This window comes from Falco peregrinus, chromosome 4, assembly GCF_023634155.1.
Source record: "Falco peregrinus isolate bFalPer1 chromosome 4, bFalPer1.pri, whole genome shotgun sequence".
NCBI classification, from domain to species: Eukaryota; Metazoa; Chordata; class Aves; order Falconiformes; family Falconidae; genus Falco; species Falco peregrinus.
In genome coordinates this window covers 7,205,626-7,230,439 of record NC_073724.1, presented here as the reverse complement: position 1 = coordinate 7,230,439, position 24,814 = coordinate 7,205,626, and the positions used below count along the sequence as shown (strand labels likewise).

The following is a 24,814-nucleotide window of genomic DNA, read 5'->3' as shown; positions in this document are numbered from 1 at the left end:
GTTGAATCTGAAAGCTTTGAAAATGTGTATGGTAGGAACAACTGGAAGACCATTAACTACCTAAGCAGAACAACACAGCACAGTAACAAATTTTGATTAAAACTGTACAGCTCCCTCCAGAATAAATAAGGCTTGCACAGTGACAGATTGAGAGTATACAGCAACTACCTGACTTCATGATTAACATAGTGGTACAAGACTTAAAACTGCAGAGGATAATGAAATAATGGTGTGTGTTCATGTCACTCACTGATGGGCTAAAGCAATTTTTACCTTTAAGGCTATGCCCTCTAGGAATAAGTAACATGTGGCAGTCCTTCCTGTGACAACTCATGATGTATGTATGTATGAATGTATGGATTGCCAAGGCCACAAATGATACCATCAGCTTTGCAGTGGGAAAAGGACTCAAGCATGGGAAATGCAAAAGTAGAAAAGCAAGCTGCTTAGTAGCAAGGAAAACAAAGAGCTCAGTTCAGTACTCTTATTTATACTTCCACTCTTGTACTGAGAGCTCTGTAGCAACTCAGATTAAATGTTCAACTTCAAATACTCATGTCTTTGATTTACGAGGTAAAGACTCATTTGCATTGACTTCAGCTTTTGCAGCTTTTTTTTTTTTAAATCCTTCTTTTCACCTGGGGCAAACAGATAACATTTCACCAATTTTACACTACCAGGAGCTTTTTCACATTGGTAATGAGTAACTAATGTGTTGCTAGAAAGGACAGGTAACTGACTAGTTGTGAAACAGTCCCACTGATACTGAAACTAGCATTAAATCTGAAATTTTAGAAATGGGAAACTACTGTCCAGTGAATTTCTGAATATTGTTGTGTCCACTTTTTAGATCTGTGCATAGTAGACATAAAGTAAAATAAATGAGAGACTTGTTAAGGAGATATAAGATTTACAGCTCCACTTGGTCTTTGAGGTCACACTCTTTAAAAGAGTAATTGTTCATCCCGGCACTTGCTCTGCTAAAACAGTTGACAGCAACTCTAATATCTAGTCAGTAGTGATAGAGATATACGTACTTAACCCCAACAACCTACAACCTAGGTACATGAATGTCTCATGCATCTTTCAATTTGCTCTTACACTTTTAAGCTGCCCCATGCATTCTCAAAGGCACAGCTATTGCCACAGATAGACACACCCACAGCAAATACCCACTTTTTCAATCGGACTAATTTTTATTAGTGTTTACTTTTTGAGATGTCAGATGGGATTGCTGCAAAGTGAAAAAAATGTTTTATGATGCCTTTTCCAATCAGCATCATCATTTTTATTGCAAGCTAGCAATTAACTGCCTGCCTAGTTTGTCACACTTAATTTAAAATGAAGCATGCAGCAATGTTTAGAGCTACAGTCATGGTATTTGTGTTTGACTGAGGTAGTGGTCACTAGCAGTCTCAATTTATCACCTTAAATTTAAGCTCCCATGCCAATGATTTTTGTTCTTAAAGCTATGACTGGCACTTATGGATTTCAAAATCAAAGGGAAAATAAAATAGAGTTAAGAATTCAACCACTCAGATCAATGAAAACTTGTTTTATAACTGAGTGTGCTCCAGTTAAATCCCAGCTGCCTGACAGAAAGAATTTAATGTTTCAAACAGTTCTTTTCCCACTTAAATTCTCAGAATAACTTTTTATTGCGGCAGTAAGCCACCACTTGGTGAACAGATGTGGACTGCTGATGTTATGGCCTCAGGAAATAGTGCAAAGCAAGAAAAGGTGAGTGCCTCAGCCTAAAGAAGCATGCACCAACATCCAAATGGCAGTCCCTGAACCGTTTGGTTGTCCCTGGTGTATACTTTCTCGTTTAAGAATAATGATACTACGTATTATATCGCTGTTAGCAGTTAACAACAAAAGCTTAAGATAAATTAGTAAATGGAAGAACATACTCCATTAAATTTACTATTGTGAAAATATATGTTAGTTATGTTTCTAAACTTCTTTGAAAGTGAATAATCTAGATTATTTGGTCCAACATCTCACAATTAGCAGTTAATTTGAATTGGAATTCTTTTCTGTCCCTTTAAAAAGTTAAACAGATAGGTACATATTTTTATCTGTTATTATTTGCTAACATATTTTCTACAATAACAAATGAAGACTGCACAGATCCACCCACACACGTCTGTGTATAGTGCTGGCACAGACCTACCCATCCACATCAGAAAAATAGAGGGTGAGGAGAGAAACAGAAGTCTGCATATTATTCCATACTACTCTATATAACAGAATAAGAAACACCCTATCATTCTTGTTCTATGGAAACGAGGAAGTAATTAAAAAGTGTTTAAAAATACTTTTTATATATATATACATTTAGGGGAAATGGTTTTGTTTGGTGTGGTTTTGTTGTTTCTAACCAGCCTTTCCTCTACCACAGTTTTCCATCCAGAGAGAGACTGTTACAAATTTCAAAGTCCTTAATAATCTTCTGGTGAATCAATATTTTATGTTTTGAGATCATTAGGGTAATCCAAACACTAAAGCTTGTTCCACATTTTAGGCTGTGAAACAGCCAAAGACAATTTGAGGGCAATTCTCTCTTTCATTAGGCTCACTGCAGCTCCTTGGGTTTACAGGATTATCAACCCCTACTCTGCTTCCCTTCTCAATTTATTATTCAGTAAAGTAGCCAAATGTAGCACGCTGCACTTTGTAACAAAATTTCCCATACAAGAAATATGTTTCAAGAAAAAATTAAGCAAAGCAGTACTAATTACAGGATTGATCATAAACGGGTTTTCTGGTAAAAAGAAATTCTTAATTTTCAAAATAAATCGACTACATTACTGAGGTAGTAGTGAACATTTTTCTCTTTTTTTTTTTTTTTTTTTTTGTGTGTGTGTGTGTACAAATGATGAGTATGCTTAACTGCCAGTGAAACATACAGAAAGCTCTAAATTCTCCCAAGTCCAAAAAGTTTGGTACCTGCATCCCGAGGGAGCTGTGAGCCGTGCTTACCTCATGGACAAATACACCCTACAGGGCTTTACATGCATAGACTTATTCCTTATCTTCTAAAATGTGAGCAATTCCATCTACTTGCCTTCAGGGATCACTGACAATGTTTGCAGTGTGCGTAAAAGCAACCTAATTCTACAGCATATGAATACAGCAGAAAAGTTACAACAGAGTATGTGGCACATGAAGGCGAAGCTTTGAGAAATTGGGCTAAATAAAGGATAAAGGGACAATGCACACACTGGCAGATGAGGATGATGTGGAATAACATTAGTTTGTTATCATGGAGACTGGACCAAAAATGTGTAGGCCGTTAGACTGCATAGTAAAACATAAAACATGGTCCTGAATTAAGGTTTCATGAAAAACTTCCCAGAGATTTAATTTGGAACCTTATTTTTTTAAATGAAGGTTTCAGTTGCAACTTGGGTGTATGAATTTCATATTTGATGTTTTATAGCTACATAAAAATAATTTCTTCAAGAAATGAATACATTATTTGCCATAAAAATGGTTGTGAAAGTCGTCAAAAGTAAACCACTCTCTTTTATTAAAATCTGGAGTATTTATATTACTGCCAACAAACCTCTGCTATTCTTTTTTCCTGTTGCAAATATTGCAATTCTTACAAAGATTATCTCATATTGCTTTAACTCAGAATAACAATCTTTTTGTGCTTTAAAGTCCAGAGTATACTGTAATAACATTTACCCTTATTATGTCTTTTTATCTTTAATCATTGTAAAGGTATCCAAACTCAATAGGTAAGCAGGAATTCTGAGCAGAAAAAGAACAAAACCTGAAAATCTATTTATTTAATGCTTTAGGAAACAGAAAAATCTGGTCAGAGCACTGGCCACCCAGTAATAAGGTTGAGAGTGTAAAGCTCACAGTTTCACCTTGTATCAAGAGATTAGAAGCACTCAAAGAGCACACGTGTTTAAATCATTTACTTTCACAGTTACTCCATACTTCTATGAGTGTATGAGATAATATGTGACCTCACATCCATCTGAAATTCACTTCAAGTGAATTTTATTGATTAAGAAAGGATTAACAGCCCAGTTTGTAAAATAAGCCATTAAGCACCTCAGTGATGGCACAGTATTTTGGAAGATGCTCTGGTGAACTGGAGCTCTCAGTGCTTTCCTTTCACTGAGATGCTTAATGGGACCCAAGTTCCCTGGAAAACCTGTTAGTCCTGTAGAAAACATGCACACACTTCCCTTACTCTCTGTGTGTACTCTCTCACTCGGTGGAGCACACACAGTGTGTAGTGGTAACTGCTTAGGAGGTACCCAGCTTCCTGTAGTTAAGGTCTTCATTTAATACAGCTTGTAAATGTTCATCATGTTGCTACTTAATTCACAATATTCCACTGAGGAAATAGATTGTACATGTATCAGGTACTTAAAATGTTTACCTGTCACTGCAAAAGAGAAAGGTGGGAAAACAGTTTAAACATAAAATAATATTGAGCAAGGAATGGAGTGTGATGAACTTTGCAATGGAGAGCAAGGAAATCTCGTCAATGAACTTTTCAAAAGTGTTGGAGAGTTTCAGTGAAAATGTCCTTTTAGTGTTACATAGAAATGTAGCTCATGTATCAAGCTGGTAAATACGAAAATATTACAAAACTATTAAAATAAATCAACAAAGTAAAATGATGTTTTCTTATAGCAAAGTGAAAGACATTAACATATTAACATGTATTTAGTATTAGCTAGGCTAATGAATCACTGGCAAATCATTATTTTTACGCTATTCTATATATATTGAAAGGCACTTTTTATAATAAATATGCATAGAGAAATAAAACTATATATGTTAAATATTATGCATTTTTATTCTTTAAATTATATTAAATTTATAAGAAATTCCAGATTGAGATTTTAATTAATTTTAATCCTCTGTCAACTGAGACTGAATAATAGTGACTTGCTCATGAAAAATGACACATATTCCACCCACTCATTATTTTTGAAGGTGTTAGTTTTACTCTCCCTAAAACTGCAGGAGAAAGCCATATTTTTAATGTCTCACAATACAACTATCACCTTAAAATAGAAAAATGGGAAAAAATCAGAATATTTTACTCACATTGCTGCTTAAAGGGGTTTAGATTTATTATGTTTATGCAAATGCAAAGGTTATCTAGAAAGTTTATCGAGAATGCTACTGTATATATGAATAAGGAAAACCAAGATCTGAACTGATTTTTCATGCAGTAGCCTGCCTTTTGGAACTGTTCACCAGCACTGCAGCTAATACCTTGGGTAACTACCTAGAAGTGTCAGGCCATCTTTACAAACCAGTCATGTCACAGGTTAATGCTTATAATGGAAAAGCAAAGATTTTAAAAGGGAAGGTAATGAGGCAAATGTGATATTGCATAACTGGAAAACAGATCAAGATATCCTGCAGTATGTCCCTGAACCTGCAGAAAACTGCACTCGTGCATACTTTGGAACGGGATGTAAAACCATCACAGTATCGTGTCCAACGCCTTAGGAGTGTGTTTGATGCAGGTGGCTCTATGGGGTACAGAATCTGTATGGGTCAAGTGTGGAGGTATTTGGATACAACATCCTTTTACATCAGCTCCTATGGGATGCAACATAAACCATTCACAGTGAAATTTAGGTTCAAAGATCTCGCAAACATCCCTTTGTTGATCTGAGATTAATCGCGTTTTCAGTATTTCACCATGCTGCATGTAACAAAAGTTACCATTGAAACTGGTACCACTGAACCTGATTGTTTCAGAGAAGATCAGGGAGACAAATGCAGATAAAACTGTGCTCTTCTAATCTGTCAGCACCACAATAATATAGACCAGGGAACTAAATTAATACAGCTCCACAGTCACACGTTCGCTTAAAGGGTATAGACTTCAGACTTCCATGTTGTCAACTTATTTGACCATACAAAATTCATTTCCAAATACAAGTAAGCATTTTAGAAGAGAAATAGTATTTAACACTACATCAGAAAAATGTGCCTTTCTCTATTTCCTCTGTCCAAAGGTTTCATATTCTAGCCAGAGTTCCATTTATAAACTGAAATCATTATTTTCTGTAAATTGGCATAGAGCAATGCTAAATATCAGTTAAAATACTTTTCCTTTATTAGAATAAATCATATCTATGAATATATGGAAACAAGGCATAAAAAAGCCACCTTGTGTCTAATTAGTACATGATACTTCTAGCTTGACAGAAAAATGTACAAACTGAGGGCAGAAGGCAGACACTTATTTGCCTGTATTTTTGATAGACCATAGCCTATCATCCTTGAACTATGGACTGAGTTTCCAGAGCCTCATTATTCCATTACCCTAGCTTGAAAAAAATATTTTTTTTGGCCCTCATTGATCTTCAATTACAGGATAAAAAGAATTGTTAGATAATTTTAGAACAGTCTAATTTTGAAAAATGGAGTTTGGAGTTTAATATTATGTATATATGAACTAGACATTGGATCGAGACCATTTGTTTTCCAGACAGCTTTGAGTTAATAAAATAAAATGATCATTTGTTTCTAAAGTGTAAAATACAATATTGGAAACTGGTTGAACAACTTGTCAGTGACTTACAGGATCGTACATCAGCTGTTTGCTATGCATAATAAGTTGGAATTTATAAGTCACTTAGATAATACACATTAATCTCCAAATACTTCAATACAATTATAGATCAAGTACATGATTTCGAAAGTGCTGCATGTATTATTTAAGATGATATGGAAAACACAAATTTAGAAATATTACTTTATATTCAGACAGAATAAGCACAAAGAAAATTCTTGCAAATGTAAATTAATTCAATGAAGAATGGGATTTAATTAACACTACAGCAAGTCATAGAGTTTGCCATTAAATTCAGCAGAAAAGTTGTGACTAGTTATCCAAGTACTGTGGATGAAGGCAAAAGAGTTAAGCAAGAGTAGAGGAGACAACAGGAGAGTTCAGGAAACATCAGCTGAGCCAGGCCTCCCTTGCCAAGGGGTCATCTGTAACTGACTTCCAGTGAAACAGCTTTGGGACATTAGATCTAATTTTGCACATAGAGATTTCTTGGAAATATTTGCTTTAAAATTTCAGTTTTCAAATAGTAGTTTAGTGTACAAGATGACATTGTTATTCCAAGAAAAAAATATACAGTGATCAAATTGGTCTAATTTGCTGAATACATGCTTTTTAAAAAACTATTAAATCTATTTTTTTTAAGCTTATTTTGTGTATTATAAATTTTTTTATTCACATGCCTCTTCCTTTCACACATGTTTTCCTTGTAATGGTTCTGTGCATCACCTTCCTTCTCCTTTTGGCTATCATGACTCTACATGCAGGCAGCAAAATCAAGTGCTTTTATCTGGTGCAGTGTTTGCCAACTTCCACGTCACTTCAGCAAAGTGAAAACAACCAAGACAAAATATTCTGAATAGTTAGTCCTACACAGAATTAGTTGCAGTCACTCCAGAAGGTCATCAAAGTATGAAACTGATTTAAAATGGTTTTATTGAAAAAGTCCACTTTAGAACTTGTAGCCATGTCTTGAATATCTAATAATATCCCTGCTTAATTAAGTGAAGGTTTAAAGTGAAGTCTTAAATGAGGAGAAATAAAGAAAAAATATGCAGATTTAATGTGCAAAAAATCACTTCTCAATTGAAATTACAGACTTCAAGCTAGAGGAAATAATATTTAGCAGAAGTAGAGTGCCTTTTTTTTTCTTCTTTTGCTTCTGGCCAACCAATACACTGGCCAGTCTTGATGCTGGTTGTCATCCCCTGCCTAATCTGTCAGACTAGGATTCGGACTAGATTAAGAAGGCTCACTTGTGATAGGGGTTGTTAAAGGCAACATGCGTTTCTAAAATAATATTGAGTGCATATCCTGGCTACTCTGAACTTTTCAGAGGAGCAATCATTACTATTTGTTCATTGGAGACCCCGTATAAATTTTACCACAGTGGGAAAACATTTAAATATGTAACACAGATATGAAGATAGTAAACAGATGTCCCTCACTGTTAGTCTTGGCAGAAAAAGGTGAAAGTGTATTATTAGAAATATCTTGAATCTAACAGAACTGAAAATAAATGGACTTCTGAAGCTTAGGAAACTATGTAATTTTGAGTCTGCTCTCAACCTTATTCCAATGTGCATAACTTAATACCATTATTGTATATAAATGAAAACTATTTCCAAACTGTGAGCCTAAGGCAAATGCATATGGAAGAGTCACAGAAGTGGAAGGAGAAGGGTTGTTGAGTGTAATGAAGAAACTACATTTTAAGAAGCAAATGAATCGGAGCAACCTGCTACCAACATAATTGCTTTAAAGACCGCACAGCAAACATCAGCAGAAGTGGCTTGTAATTTACCATGTCCTTCATTTTGAACATGCTCCCTAAAGGTTTGCGTGAAAGTCATGACATCTACAAACACAATTTGTTTCAGATTGACTAGCCATGATGAATGTCTTCTGTTACTACCCCAAACAAAACCACTCCTCTTGGCAAGAATGCAACAGAAGTCTTCATTTCACTTGCCATATACTGGGAACACCAGCATTGCTGTTGTTTTGTTGGTTTTGTTTGTTTTTTTTTCAAATGAAATAGCTTTTAGAAATGTTTAGGTAAGTTTTGAAAAGAGAAGGTTCCTAATGTAACTCTGAAGAATTTTGTAATTGTGGCAAAGGTTTCTAATTACTTAGGTCACCAGTTTATATCTGAAATATCTTGTACCCTACCCTAACCAGAATACTCAATAATGATAATTCTAACTACATATCATTCACTGTGAGAAAGTCCCAGCTAATTAAAATATGCTTGATTATCCTAACAGGACTCTAAGCTGAGTGGTGTGTAGACAGCACCAATAAGCTTATTCAACATTGCTGTTTAAAATTACCAAAGCTGATGAATAAACAACTCATTCTTAGGGGTCTTAATCATGTTGAATGCCCTTCACAGCTACTGACCACACCAGGAACAAACAAAATAATGGCATATGTCTTATCTCAGTGCTGTATGCCTACCAATTTATTTGTAACAATTATTTTACATTTTTCTCCACAAAAGCTCCTTTTACATATTGAAAAAACCCCCACCCTATTATTATTAAATACACAATTGTTGCAGCATTTGGACATTGTATTTTAGTGACTACAGCTTAAATCAGAAACTTGCTGAAAATGCATGTCACAGACAAATTGCCAATGGTTATAAGTGTGCTATGCAATGAAAGAAACTATTATAAAAGCTGAAAGACCACACTGCTAAGTATATTATGGGAAAAATACTTTACAGTATCGATTAACCTCTTTCCCCTCCTCCTTCAAACTAGAATTTCATTTTGTTCTCCTCATATTGCGTAACTTAGAGAAACATATCTTAAAGCCATGCATAATCTGACTAGCTTAACGGATGATACTGGTGAATAAGAAAAGAAAGCAAATGGAATCAGGTTGACTTTCACCGCATTAAAGAAATGGCTGATCATCAGTAACTGCCAGCAGAAAAAGAACATATTTGCTAAAGAAAAATTCTAACTATTTAAAAAATCTTTGGGATATAAATCAACATTGTTTTAAACTCCAATTTTTCACCTATGATTACTGTGTTGTAATCAAGCATATGTGTAAAGAAACATGATCAAAAAGTAGTCTAAATGTACAGAGATGACCAGCAGATGAAAATCTATGGGTAACAACTACGCTGCACAAAGACCTTGCCTCAAAACTCTGAATTTTGGCAGACCTGAAGAGTGTTCAACAGAACATTAGTTGAACAAGTCTGAGAATTGAAATTTAGCATTTTTATCTTGTGGTTTTCTTTGCAACTGTAAATGCTCTGATTTATATACACACACTGGCATATATACACATATACATTCATAGAGTTCAACAGACTGGCCTGAATATTCATTGCAGGATGCTGAATACCTTTTTTAAATGTATCATTTAAATATATTGTTCAGAAGTGGATTTTAAAAAGGAGCACACATCTCAAACTTTTTTTTTGTTTAGTAATCCCTCTTCCTGTCTTCGTGTCACATTCAGTATGGGCACAAACAGACAGTCCCTAGCCAGTAACCAACAAGTTAATGTTTCTTTTCAAATTTTTCACATAAATTAGCACCCACAGCACTGTTCTGCACTGCTCCCATGACAGCACAGGGTTTGGTAGAACTAACAACACAGCTGTAGGTGTTAGGTAAACAATTGCCATAAATCTCTCATTTACTGTCATCTACGAAAATTTCATCATCTTTCTTCACGTGGCTTGAGCTCTGATGTGGCAATGTCTGATGGAGGTTGCTTTGTGACTGTTTCATAGCAGGCTTTTATGTGACCTGCTATGCCATTTCAATAATTAGTAACTAGAAATAGCTGCTCCTTTAGATTTATAAACCATTAACATAAGCAGCTGGGAAGATGGTTCAAAGGGCTTCATCACATCATTATGAAAACAGAAGCTTTCTTGATGTTAAAGTTACAAAGGACAATCACATCTGTAGAGATCTGAGATTTAGGGAAAAGAAAAGCAAAGCTGACTTTTGATTAGGGTGAAAGTCAGATGTTACTGTGGGCAACAACTTAGGATAAGCAAACAGGGAACATCCCTGCCACCCCAGTGAGCATCCTGAAGCTCTACTGTCATCAGTCAGAAGGACTAATCCTGATAAACTGGCCTGCCACTGAGATGCTTTTCAGACTGTCGGGTGAGGCTCTTAACAACTTACACAATCCCCATTGTGACTATAATGCTGTACATGCCATTAATTCATGGCATTGCATTCATGTTTATCCCTGGAAGACACACTGAAATCTTTTCTCAGTTCCCACAGCTCTAAGAAAGTGATAAGAGGTTGCTGTTGCTACACATCATCCACACTGGGTTACAAATATCAGGAGCCACCTGTACTAGGAACAGTGAATTGGAATTTGGAAAATAACTTACTTGGAAAAAGGAATTAGATGAAAGGCAATCCCTTTCAGACACTGGCAAGATTTTACAATCAGATTAGGAAATATCTTATCATCTAGGATATATCTGCCAATGGCTCACATAAAATAAATATATTAGACAACGAAATCCTGCTAGATTTGCAGTTTCAGAATCTGCCTGAAAACTTCAGCTTGTCACACTAGATGGACGCAGCGGAACTAGACAGGTCTTTAATACAGTGACAGGGTGTGTGCCCACACAGGGTGACATCTCTCAAGCCTCAAACTTTGTCCACTGGTAGCAGGTCTTTGATGTCTGGTCTGTGAGTGACTAGAGTCACTCACAAACTGCAGAACTGAGGGAGGAAATGAGATTTCTGGGATGCAATGGCAGAAGAGGTATTTCTCCAGTGTAAACGTTCCACCAAGGCAGCAAAGACATGCGGAAGGAGCCCACGAATGGAACAACGCCTGCGAAGCATCCCATAGCTGGAGTGTGATCCTAGGGGGGACTTGCAGGTGAGCTGGAGAGAGCTGGGGGCTGCCAGCATGGAGGGACACGATGCAGTGAAGATGCAGACTGGACAATGGGGAAACTATTCAGTCAAAGAAACGCTACAGCTACGGAGTGCTGCTCTACAGCTACGGAGTGCTGCTCTACAGCTACGGAGTGCTGCTCTACAGTGATGCAGATGAAATGGTGGACTGCAATGGAGCAGGCCACTCTGTCTGTATAATCACGTACTCAGGGTATGTCTCATGGCTTTACTCCCACTCTACGTAGTGTAACATTAAAACCCTCTCTGTTCTCAAGGAATACAACACATACATGTGAAGTGAGTGAATGTGTATGTGGACTGTTACTTGGAAATAGGAACTATTGTTTTAAGTTCTGTTTTGCTTAATTATTCATTATTTGCTGAATTATGCATGAAAAACCTCAAGTACTTCTGAATTTTCTTTAAGCAATGCAGACTCCAAGGCATGCTAAGAAAGTTATATAGTGAGGTGTCTTTTCCTTCCATTAGTCATAAGAGAAACATAAATCACAATTCAGAATATAATTCTCTGCTTCTTCACACAATGATTTAAAGTCGATTGGGTACAATTACTTCATACTCAGCATATTTACTGCTGTATAAAACTTTCTTGCACCCATAAAGAAAAGGGATCCAGGCACTTTTCTGAACAACAGTATTGTTAAACATGTTTTGATGAGGCTTTTTCTTGAAAACATGTTTTACCTTTCAGTTGTTTACTTCAGCAGTGATTTGGGAAAGCACTTAATATGTGCTAATGTTCTTCCTTGAACAGGGACTTGGCTTAAGTGCTTTTCTGAGCAGAATCTCGCATTTATCTGTCCATTTATCTGAATTTAAAGTAGGCAATATTTGTTATCTCAAAACATTTTGAAACAAAGCTACACAAGAGTAGCATATAGCTTACTTTCCTCATCACTCCATCTGCAACATCTGTGCTTCCTAACACATCCCTACCCCATCCCTGTTTGCCACACTTTCTGGACAAAGACACAGCATGTGCTGTGATCATACAGGAACTATATATATTCTTTTTTTACTGACTAGCCAAAAGACAGGTTAAGTGGTCAGTCAGCTGGTATCTCTAGTCCAGTAAGTAAGCCTCACCTAGCTGAACCTTGCTTTACAACTTGCAGACCCAGTCAACAGCTTGGTGACTCTAAGTGGTCATTTTTCACAATTTTGAGAGAACATAAGATCTGTGAAATTTTTTTCTCTTTTATCAAGAAAATGGCTAATGGGTTTACAGTTCTTTATGGTGCCTGACAGACAATGTCACTACAGAAACTTTGTTTCCTTATGAAGCCTGACGGGAAAACCCAAAAACGTGGATATTGAATTTATGAATACCTGTACAAAATTAGTAATGAAAAAAGTAATGAAAACCACCAAGTTCATTTTATATGACTTAATATTTTTTCCCTAGTATTTATTAAGGTCTGGTAATGGTTTAGTCATCAAATCTCAGCGAGGTTTAGGGGTTGCATTTCGCAAAGCCTTTTCAGAGTGCTGCTTTCCTTTTGTCTGCTTCTTGTCATTATAGCTGAGCAGTATACTTAATCTTGTTAATGCTGGTGATTGCAGTGAGGAGGCAGTTAAGATTTTAATACTAGTGATGCTAGAGCTCTGTGCATAAAGATGAGCCCTAATCACTTTTGAATTAGTTCACTTCTGTCAGCAAATATTCTTCCTCTTCGGTGCTCTCACACTACTGTACTCACTAGCTGTGGTAGAATACAATCCAGTTTCTGTGGATGCCCACGGTACTCTTTGCATTACTTTATTCAGCAAAATGCGAACAGCAGTAATTTCTCCAAACGAGAGAAAAAACATTGAAGAACAAGTTAAGAATTTTGCATGTTTAAAGAAGAATCTGTTAATTTCACATAAACCATCAAAAAGAAAGAGCCACTAGAGGGAAGTAAATCCAATATACTCAAAGAATATAAAATGCTAGCTCCTCAGCTACTCTAAATTATTGTGGCTAACAGAATGGTCTGAATTTACAACAGCTGAAGATATTGTTCTATATTCTTAAAAAAGAAAGGACAATTTATTTATAGAGGTCTAGCACTTCATGCAATGTGTATACCAAAAACATTAAAAGGGTATGTATGAAAAGATTACATATAAAAAGCCAGTATGAACATGGGATAAGTATGTTTTGTAGGTATAAATTATTATAGAGCTAGATCTTTCATATTAGATAAACATCAAAAGAGAAACACTGTTCTAAACCAATATGTTTGGACTTCAAGTAATGCAGTCCTTGTATGCATTAGGATATTTTTGATTTGATGTCTTTGAATCTTTTTTTTATATGAGCATATGCACAAACCTCAAACACCATGCAAAATTACTGTCCATTTCAGTATAATTAATATTATAAGGAAATATTGTAACAGTGAGTGTCCCCTTTGGTCATGTAGATATTAAAAATAAGGCAATATTAAGGCAATCATTTAGTATTTTTGGAAAATACAGCAAAAGCAAAACTATAAATGGTTTACTAATAGCTGGCTAGCAATAAAAATAAAAAAGGTCACCATCCCTTTTATCTGAGAACAATGTGATCTACAAACATTAATAAAATCTCTGCAATGTTCTGAAGCTTTTGTTCTACAGCTTTCTTTTCTAAGGTTAGATATCCTAGCTTTCTCTGTATCACTTCTTATTTATGACTAAAAGTGACTCACAAAAAGTATTTATTGTCCTCTCAACAATTTCCATCAACAAAAACTTCATTAATTTTCTGCCATATTTTGTATGACATTATCTTTTTTTACCTCTAAATATATAGTTACCCTGCTTATGATTTTATAAAACTACACAGTTTGTAAGCTTACAAAAATGGTTTTATCTTTATAACTACATTTTATAGATGCCTCCATTTCATTTATTACAATGCTTTCTCCTGCAAAGCTGTCCTTTTATATCCAAATAAAATGACAGATATTCCGGAAATCTGGTCTTAAATTCCCTGAAGCCCTTCCAACAACACTTTTAGTAATGTAAGAATTAGTATTGAGAACGCAAGCAGTCTACACTCTAGAGTTTACTGTCAGTGTGTCACAAATTATCAAAACATTGGTCCTTGCACTGCTTTGAGTAAACTGCAGTGAAAATCTATATCCTTAAACCAGGAACAGACAACAGCAAAAGACATTATTTTTTAAAAACCCACCACTTAAATACACATCACAAGCTGTGTTCACACAGCTGTTAGCCAGTTTGAAAACAAACTGTATCTCTGGTGACCTCCACCTGTGCACGCTTGGTGACTTGCATTTAGTAACATGCAACAAAACATCTAAAAATAAGTACACCGAGGGGTAGTTCCGGGCACGGTGTTGTCTTCCATTAATGAGAAAGGAAAAGAGAGATACAGGTTCGCAACATGATACATAGCCTAAGAGCTTAAGGCAATTCTCAGTGCAAGGCATGTATCATTAGGCATCTTATATAATTAGCTCTTCTGTTACCATCATCGCATGAATGGTGAGCGAGTAGTTTTCATGTTTTTTCTAATCCATTTTCATGAATATTATTAGTATTACCATCACTGCCATTATCATCATCATCACAGCAAGCTGTTAATTTTTGTATGCCCAAAGGCAAACAAGTCATTACTTACTCATCAACAAAACTACTTGTCCCAGATACACAGGTAAGCAGCTTTTTGCTAGACTGATCAGTGAAAGAACCCAGGGCCTTCCTACAAGTGGAACATAACAGGATCCTCCTGAACATTAGCACTTGTACTAAATACTCTCATATTATCAAAGGTCTTCTACTCAAAACGGTACTTGCGCCAGTTTGGTTCCTGTTCTACATTAAACACTTCAGCTACAGTTGCAATGTCACTGCACAGTAGGTGAAAAACATTTCTGGAACAAATGTCAGCAAGGGATAATTTTGAAATAACCTTCTCATCTACAGTAATACAAGGCAGAAGATAACACTGCTATACAGATTGCTTCGTTGGTAACCTATGATGCTGTTTTCTGGCATAGTAAGTATTTCTAAAGATGGAAAAGGAAAAAAGTTGCAGAAATGAACAAAAATATAGAGCTCTTAGTTTCCCATGTTTCTCATAAAGGTTGACCTTGGACATGAATTTGAACTGAAATGGGGGGGAAGAAAAAGCTCAAAACCAATAATGCAAAGTGGACAATTAAAGGAACAAAACCGTCTGTCAGGATACCTCACCTAAGGAAATGGCTCACTCAAATGTTGAAATTCCTTACAGTGAAGCATGATGTAGTACTACTATGAAACATGGATACTAAAGGAAGTAAGTGCACATTCATTTAACTTTTGAATTGTGAAATTGTAATGGATAACCTATGGTGTTTTACTCTTTCAAAAGTAAAATTGTAAGGAAAGACTTGGAAAAGCATCAGCGCCGTCTCCAGTTCTGATGAACCACTGATACAGTTAGTCTCGGGTAGTTAAAGCTCGCACTTCATTTTAAACAGGAAGGTACATTTTTGTGCCCTTTGTAATGGGGTCAAGGGCCAGCTGCCAAAAGCATTTAATGCCCTCATCAGCAGAAGCTGACAGAAGCTGAAAGTCCTCACCAAAAGCACTTAAAAACATTTAACAATCTGCAAAACATCCTAACTTGCTGATCCAGACTTCCAAGAAACAAAACGATCTCCCTAACAAGGGCGTAGATGACAGGGGCACAGTAACAGACATGCAGTGCAGGGACTTACCATCTTGGTCTGTGGTAACCGTGATAGCTGTGAACTGCTTGGGAGAGAAACTCAGCTCTGAGACCCCATTTGTGGCTTCTATTTCAAAGGTGTAGTTCACGTGTGCCACAAAGTCAAGCACTGTCACCGAGGAGTTGATGAGACCTGTGTGCCTGGGGATGAAACGGATACCTCCCCCACAAATCTCACACTGGCTGGCATCCGACCCACATTTCTTACAGATGACACTGTAAGTGAGATCTTTTCTTCCTCCGGTATCACTCGGGGGGCTCCATTCCAACATAAGAGCTGTTTCGTTAATGTTAAAAATGACATTCCTTGGAGCAGAAGGCGGCCCTGAAGAGAAGGAGGGGAAAGCCTGTTAAGTGACAGTTGTCTATTTTGGAGAAAAAAAGAAATCATGAAAAAAATACATTAATCTTAAGACAATTATTTGCAAAAAGATGCTAAAAGAATTATGTTTCAATTTAATGTAAAATTTAAAAATTATCTAAATACAATCTTTGAAAATTAAGCAGGAATAATAAATGCATGGGATCATAGAAAGCTGAATAATCTAAATAAATTAGAATTAATGCAGAAATAATTTAAGGCAACATAAAAATGACTTGGGAATGTCAAAGCTAGACTTGATAACACAAATTTGCACTAAATATGTCTTGATCTTGTGGGATACTGGGGTAGAGTTTAACCACAAAATTTATTTCCTTATTTTATGTCTTGTAATGTAGGCTTTTCTGATACTTATAATCTTTGATGTTTTATAAGAGTCAAATTGAATAATAAATAAATACCAGCTTTGGAAAAACTACAAGAAGTAAAATTGTTTGTACTAGTCCTGCAATGCCAGATATTTTTTCTATCCTTCACGGCTTTTCCCTGGGAATTTCTTTGCTGCTGTTCATTAGTAGCATTAGGTGGCAACAAGCCAAGACTATTAGGCACAAGAGACAGTTTACAAGTTGTTTTTTTTCTTTCCCACATGGCACCTCATCAGCATCAGTATAACAGTGAAGACATCAACCTTGCAAGCTAAAGGTCTAACAGGGTGGCTGCAAAGCAGGAGAAAAAATAATTCATGAAGACTCTGAGGAGGAATGCAAAGATAGTTGCAGCAGGCAGAGTACAGGAAAGCTCTCAGCTAGCAAGCAGGTGGTAAAACTGTGTACTGTGACCCATTTCCCATAGCTCCCACACTAGTCAAGTTATGTCCAACAAGTTTGAAGCTGTTATGCTGACTTACTGTGTAGGATCATACGTAAATCACCTGAGGCTTTACTTATCAGCTTCCACAGCCTGATGGAAGAACTTTACCATCTGATGATTTTTCAGATAGCAATGAATGAAGGGGTGAAGGAAAGGCAGAAATTGTTAAATGAAGTCTGAATAATCTTATCTCAATTTCTTATTATATTCTTTTTCTTCCACTTAACATATTTCAACCAAGAACTTACAGACACATGGTTTTCAAAACCAATTTCTATATAGTCCCAAAATATGCCTATACAAATTATGTAAGAGACACAGATGTGGTAAAATGCAAGGCTTTATACTCCAGGTTTTCACATATGTAAGATGACTGTGGTAAACTTAACTGGCAAACTCTGGGTTTTTTTGAGCTGATTGAGTTAAATAAGCATTATATTCCAAGCTCTCAACATAAAATGACAGTGCATGTGGATTGCCTCGCCAATGGTTAGCAGAACTTTGAAAATTTTCAGCTTGCTTTGCAGCTTTCCATGATTTATACAACCTGCCTGCAAGACTTAAGTGTAAAGTTTTGATTGAGATGCTGTTCAAACTTTGAGTGAGCTTTTCATTACTTCAGGGCCTCTTAAGCCGGCTGAAAGACTATGTGAAACATTTGCAAATGACATCAGCCAATTCTCATCCAGAGTGTATTTTACCCAACAAATTGAGTGGCACAGTAAATGTGAGAGACTTAGATAGTTAAAATACCATAATGTCCTTTATAAAACTTTTAAGACAATGAAAAAGGAACTAAACAAAGAAAAAAAATATTGATCAACACTTGCAAATTCCAGTTCTACTGGTAGCATGAGGACAAGACCTTGTGCCCAAAGGATGTCAGATAAATAAATGGTCAGATCTTTGCATTAGGGAGGAAAACAAAATATAAAAGCTCCTCCTGACATTTGACACACAAATCAGGTTCTCAAATTTTGGCAAAAAACCCCCAACAAACAAACAAAACAAAACTGTTATTAATTGTTGAAGATGACCCTGAATACTAAAATGGACTATACTTTAAAGTATAAATGGAATACTAAAAGTATAAATGTTTAAATGGAAAACATTATCTTACATTTTACTAATAAACTATGTAGTAGCAAAGATTCAGTTGTACGTACACATAGCAGCAAGAATGAATATTAACTTCCATGAAGGAAAGAGGCAATAATAGTTGCAGAAAGAAAGTCACTGTTCACTGATATTTTTGATTTTTAACTCATGCTGTTTGTTTACTTATGTGGCATAAATGTGAGTATAAAAGCTGGAATGCTTGTAAAGGGAAAAAAAAACTTTCTATGGTGTGGGAGGGATAACATGGACAAACAAAAAAATAATTAAGGAATTCTGTGAACTGTAGTTGAACATTTGAGCTGCTTTTTTCTTTCTGGTATCCATTCATAACTTTAAATAATGGAGACTGTGCTTTCATTAAAATGATTTTTGGCCTGAAGTAAATGATGAGTTAGCTGCCAGTTTTCAAGCATTTGATAATTAAAATATTTGGGAGTTTTATATTGCTTTGGATTTTTTTAGTGGACAAGAAAGCAGAAAATATTTTGTATGTGTATTTATTTTTACATCTATCTGTGCAGAGTTCATAGCAGCCAAAAAGCCCTGGACTGTAAAGACCAGTTATTTTGCAGTGTATCAAGGAATCATTTAGCTGAACAGTATGTGTCTTATTTGTACTGAAGATCGATATTTCTGGAACCTGTCAGATGAAAATTGTATTTGTAATTTGCAATTTTTATGGTTACAGAGAATATTTTGAGTATTTCCTTCCTGCTCTTTGACTGTGACCTTGTGCTAAGTCTAACACTGAAGCATTTGAAATACTGTAGTAAGTATTTATAAATGCAACTAGTTAACAAAGGCTATTTATGTTACATCATTTTCCAACGGTATGGAAAACAGAGGCAGGTACAGCCTTGAAAATACTGATGTGGTCCAAAAGCCCCTACAGCCTTAGAGTGTCTCAGATTTACAAATCCCAAAAGTTCCCATAAAATTACTGTGAGGCTGATGGTTCTAGTTACTCTGGAGAACAGTCCTGAGATCAGAATAAACTCAAACTACCACAGATTATGTCAGCATCAGTTATTATTTACATGCAGAATACATGAATAATTATGTTTCCTCTAAAAACATGCTGTGAGAATTAAATAATGACTGGTCTTAACAAATTCCCACTGTTAAAACCAATGAGGAGCTTTAGAAATATGGAGGATGAGCTTTAATTGCACTTACGTATGTGCATAACTAAGCGGATCAGTAATCCCCTTGAAATAATTGGTAATACTCATGCACTTAAAACTAAGCATGTGTGTAATTGCTAGAAGGATTGGAACCAATGTTTCAAAACTGGCTTAAATTTAATCTTACATAAACTATAGCTATCAAGACAATGGGTCCTCACAGCCGAGTTTTTTTATGTTACTTCATCAACTTTGGTGGGCCAAAACAGGAATCAATCTGAATCAGGGCAACAGAAGAGCTTTGTCTGGCTTTGCCAATTCTAAATTTCTATCAGATTTTTGTTGTACTATATGTAGATGGCATCAGTAGAAGAACCAATACAGTAAGTAAAAAATATTTTTTTAAAGAAAGTGTATTTTATTTGTACTAGAGAGTGAAGGTCCTTATATTCATGATTTGGAAGTTAACTGTAAGAGATAACATGAATTATTGTACATTCATATTTCAATGAATAGGGAAAACATTATCAATTATGTTAAGAGGTTTCTGAAAGTATGTGACTGTCCGCCTGCAAATACTGAAAAAAACCTCAGACACACTTCATACTCAAGGCCCCTCATGCCAATTTGCACAACGATTAAATAGCTTTTTAATTGCTGTTAAATTATGCCAGTTAAACTGCGATTTCATGCAAATATTAAGCTGTAATGACATGCAGTGAATCATTTACTAAGATTTAGAACTTGGAACAAAGAGAGACAATTAATTCTAATCCTCAGATTCAGTTAAATTATGTGTCACTGGGCTTTTATGAATGTGGCCTGATTGCTTTGTTATCATTTATAAATTATACAAAGATTATTTGACACATTGGAAAAACTTGGCAGTAATAACCCTTCTGCGGACTTCTGTGTGCAAAGCTCTCAGGGATTTCCTTATATTGATTTTTAAAGAAAACAAGTATATTGGTGAAACTGATGGATCCTTTCCTCACAGAAAAAATCACGACTTTGGATTTTATGCAAAAGAATAAAACACAGTTCACATGGATAAGCATTAAAAAAAAATAATGCAGCTCTTCTGTTTCTTAGATGAAATGCAGCCCAAGTTGTGAGTGGTGTCTTTTGCTTCATTTACAAATTAAAATGTAAGATGTATTTCTACGCCCTCTGTGGAGTAGATGGGCATTGATGTTTTGCAGAGAAGCATGCCCACTCCAAAAGCAAAAGAGCTGAGTTTATGCCTCATTTTGGTTTGCCTGCCCTCTCCCTCTGTGAAGGTGAAGTGTATTTTGCCCTTTATGGAAGGAGAGAGGAGCAAACCCAGTGCTGCAGAAGCCTAGTGAGGGCAATGCAATATGTTAAACACTACAGTGATGACTGTCTGGCAAAAACTGTTGCTTTTTAAGTGAGAACTGCCCATTACCAACTATTGGACGCTCAGAAGTGTGTGTTATTTGAGTACTGAATTTACAGTGGAAGGGCAAAAAATAACTATCGACTTCTGAGAATACTCAGGATCAGCATCTTGCTGTGCCTTGTGAATTCATAATTGCTTTTTTAAATCCATACATACATGTAGCATAAATAAGTGTCCCTTGATGTAGAATGCTGTATTACATGTCTTCCTTTTCAGAATCACTTATTCTGTGAGGCAGGCAGGAAGAATGGAAGCCAGTGAATACAAACCAATACTTCAAGTCTGAGTGCAACGATAAATTGCGAACAAATATATATATATATAAAATAACAATAGAGGTAGTAAAGTGGAAGGATTCAAGCTCATTGCTTGATTTTGATGACGGAGTAGTGTTGACTTCAAAATAGAGGATATAGTTTGTGACAGAGATTATTGAACAGAGATTAAGTTTGTTGGGTTCAAAATCATTTAAGCATAACATGTAAAGAGATGCATTCAGACTCAGACACTCAATATAAGCCTGCCTGCCTCTGACCTTGAAAAGATGGATCAATTTATCCAATTACATTATGGTGGGAAATGTTAGTTTATGTACAGAGTAATCAGACAGGGGATTAGGTATGATGCTATTTGTTGCTCACTGTGTATGCAGAGAGATCACTGATAGAGTACTCGTATATGGTAAAGAAATACAATAAGGAGAAAGAGTAGCAGCAAGAGATTGGTAAGAAGTGCCAATCAAACAAAAAAACCCTAGGAGAAAGAGATTAACAATATATCCTAATCTAACTTTCATTCCCTTTATTAAAATTAGATTTCTTTGCTTTTCTGCAAAGTGCACACTCTTACAAAATACAGTTACATGAAATAAAAATGGGAACTGTACAATTTTGGAAAAGCATACAGTAGGCACTTTCACAGAATTAATGAAATTAGATTAGAAGCTCTTGAAAAAAGTGGATGCTTGAAGCTAAACTCTTAATTTCATAGTCTCTTAAATCAAGGTCTTTATTTTCCATAATGCTGCATATGCAAGTTTTCCAGTACTCAGGAAAAATCTGAGTGAAGAATACTGTCTAACCCTATACAGAAATGGAATAAAACACACGCATATTGCTTTGCAGGATTTGGGGAAGCAAATACAACAGGTATGAATTCAGTTGGTTCAAGATGTTTGAATATAAAGAAATTTGTCAGGGAGATCCACTATTCATTCTGAGTTCAATTGAAGTACAACTCTAAAAAAATCACAAGAAAATTGTCTAATCTCTTACTTCACATCTCACTTGTCAGGATACAAATTTGCAAATAAACATAAAAAATGAAGATCTGCCCCAAAAGTGGTTATGCAGAAACAGCATTTTCTCACTGCAGTCTTTTCTCTCTATTTAGTCAAATTGGCTATTTTTTTCATTAACTTTTCAACTCTCTTTGTTACAGTAAAGCATGACAGTTTGGAAGGAACAATCTAAATTCTACTCATATCTACCTTTGTTTATTAAATCTAAATTAGCCACATCTGCACAGACCTACTGAAGGCAGTAAGGTTGTATTTATGACAGAAACATAATTTTAATAACTGAGAGCATAATTTGAAAGCAGTGGGGCTAAAGATATCACTTAGGGAATAATTTGGCCTGCAGATTCTTCATTACTGATGATGTGCAAGATAAGAATGCAGTCTGCCTGTCAAGAGTCTCAGTGTCATTTGCAGAGCTGACAATTAGTGAAATAATCATTGTAGGTGTAAGATGAATACATCTGCTGTTACAGTCAATGAAGTACTGATACTTTGCAGTCTAGGCTGAATGACAGGCAATATATGGTGGCACTGAACCAAGAGCAAGGCAGAAACTAGAACGTGGTTCACCGCCTCGATTATTTATTTCTCCCAACCTGGGGTGAGGTGGGGCACTGGTACCTCTGTTGCGGTTGATTTCTTCCCCGCCTCCACTCACTCAGTTGCTTTGGCTGACATCCTCGGCAGGAATGGAGAGGTCTGGGGCAGTCAATCTTCCCTGACAGTTTTTGGCCAAAGCAGCTCTTCACACCCTGCTTTTTTTTTTTTTTTTTTTTTTTTTTTTTGTGAAAGCACCGGGATGTTGTAGGCAGCAGCTCCCTGATGCCACAGGGCTCTCATGCTCCTCCCTACCTTATCGATACTAATGGGTAGCAGGGTTTACAATTGTGCCCTGAAAGACAATTATGGAAACATAATGCCATGTATGAGTAATTTTTTCAGAGATGAACTGTCTTTTGGAGATGAAAAATCAATGACTTATAAATAATATGGAACCGCATCTGCATAATGCATGAGTGAAACCATCGTTCGAAGCATGAGGCTGTCAAGAGCGCCTGGGATGTGTGTTAGTTCTGTGGGTAAGTTTTTAATGGCCTGTGCTTGGGGCACTCATTTGAGTGGAATTATTTGTAATCATCATTCTCCTGTGGGAAGTCTGGAACAACAGTGTTTATTCCCTCATATATTTTGTGCAAATAGGCCTATGTGCCTTGCTCCAGAGTGAGCTGGCAGCAGACTGTGCATTGGATTGGGGTGCCTCTCCAAGCCCCATGTCCCTTAAGTAACTAGAGGCTTCTGTTGTAGATATTTCACCTCTGAAAACCTTATGGTTAGACAACTTTCTGCTAAGTGCCTTGGATCTGGGGAATGCCATTTTTGGCGAACATCACTCCCATTTAGTGGATGCATGTCTTGGTCCACATAATGACCTCAGGATTACAGAGTGCCTATGACTTTGTAAATCAGCTCCAAATCACCTGGTATATTCACAGTTTGTCCAGTACAGTGCCATCTGAAGAGACCTCCTGAAGCACAGGAAGTAGTTCAATTCTACTAGTAGTAGTAGCTGTTCAATTATGTCAGCTCTGTTATTTTTACACGGTGCTGCCTTACGCAGTGTAAACGTAACAAAATTATGGCTACACACTGATGGTTATTGCAAGAGTACTTTGTTTTTATATTTTTATCTCAAGCTTTTTGTATACTTAGTCTGTTAAAATATTCCATGCACTTAATATATAAATTTTTTATAATTATTTTAACAAGAGGACGGTGGCATAAAATATACTAGAATCAAATCCTTCACCAAAAGAGCTAAAAAAATGCTACACAGAAAATTAGGTATGTTAAGAGTTTTTCAAACTGATTTTAATAATCTCTATTAAATAATAGAATTTCATATGTAAATATAGTATTTCACCCATAGATTTTTAAATTTTTAAATGCTGCTCTTTGCTCCCAGATATAGTAGCTTCATGATCAATAAATGAATCCCAGTGAGTAATGAACTACATATGAACCTCTATGAGAAATATTTTATTACATGAGAAGAAAATTTGTGCTGTATGTTTCTAGACATGAGCACATTGATCAAAGTAATAAAAATCTCTGCTCAGTCAGAATTTCTGCCCCTAGATTGATGCGCATCAGTTTTGTCTTAATGACAAATTTAGGTTATTCAAAAATCACAATTGTCAAAAAATCTAAATAATTTTCATTATTACAGTTGTATAAAAGGAAATAACTCTTTGTTGGATATATCTTTTTTTCTTTTTCTAATTTTCTTGTGTTTTTATAGAGAGTTTAGTTTTTATTCAGTTCTGTTGGGATGATATTGCCTTATAATTTTCATTTAAATCTGGAGAGACAGAAAAGTGTCATATCTTTTTTTTCTTTATGTGACCGGTTTTTGAAAATTTTTGTACAAGTGGATTTTTGTGTATTTAAA

The 24,814-nt window shown here is 35.8% G+C and overlaps 1 protein-coding gene across 2 annotated transcripts in view; it reads right to left on the bottom strand.

The window, feature by feature from the left end:
- EPHA6 (EPH receptor A6) overlaps nucleotides 1–24,814 on the bottom strand; it is a 513,074-nt gene that overhangs the window by 214,965 nt on the left and 273,295 nt on the right. For both annotated transcript variants that reach the window (XM_055803065.1, XM_055803066.1), the window contains exon 5: nucleotides 16,197–16,532. In XM_055803065.1, the coding sequence (XP_055659040.1) occupies nucleotides 16,197–16,532 (336 nt within the window). The remainder of the gene's footprint in view (nucleotides 1–16,196; nucleotides 16,533–24,814) is intronic.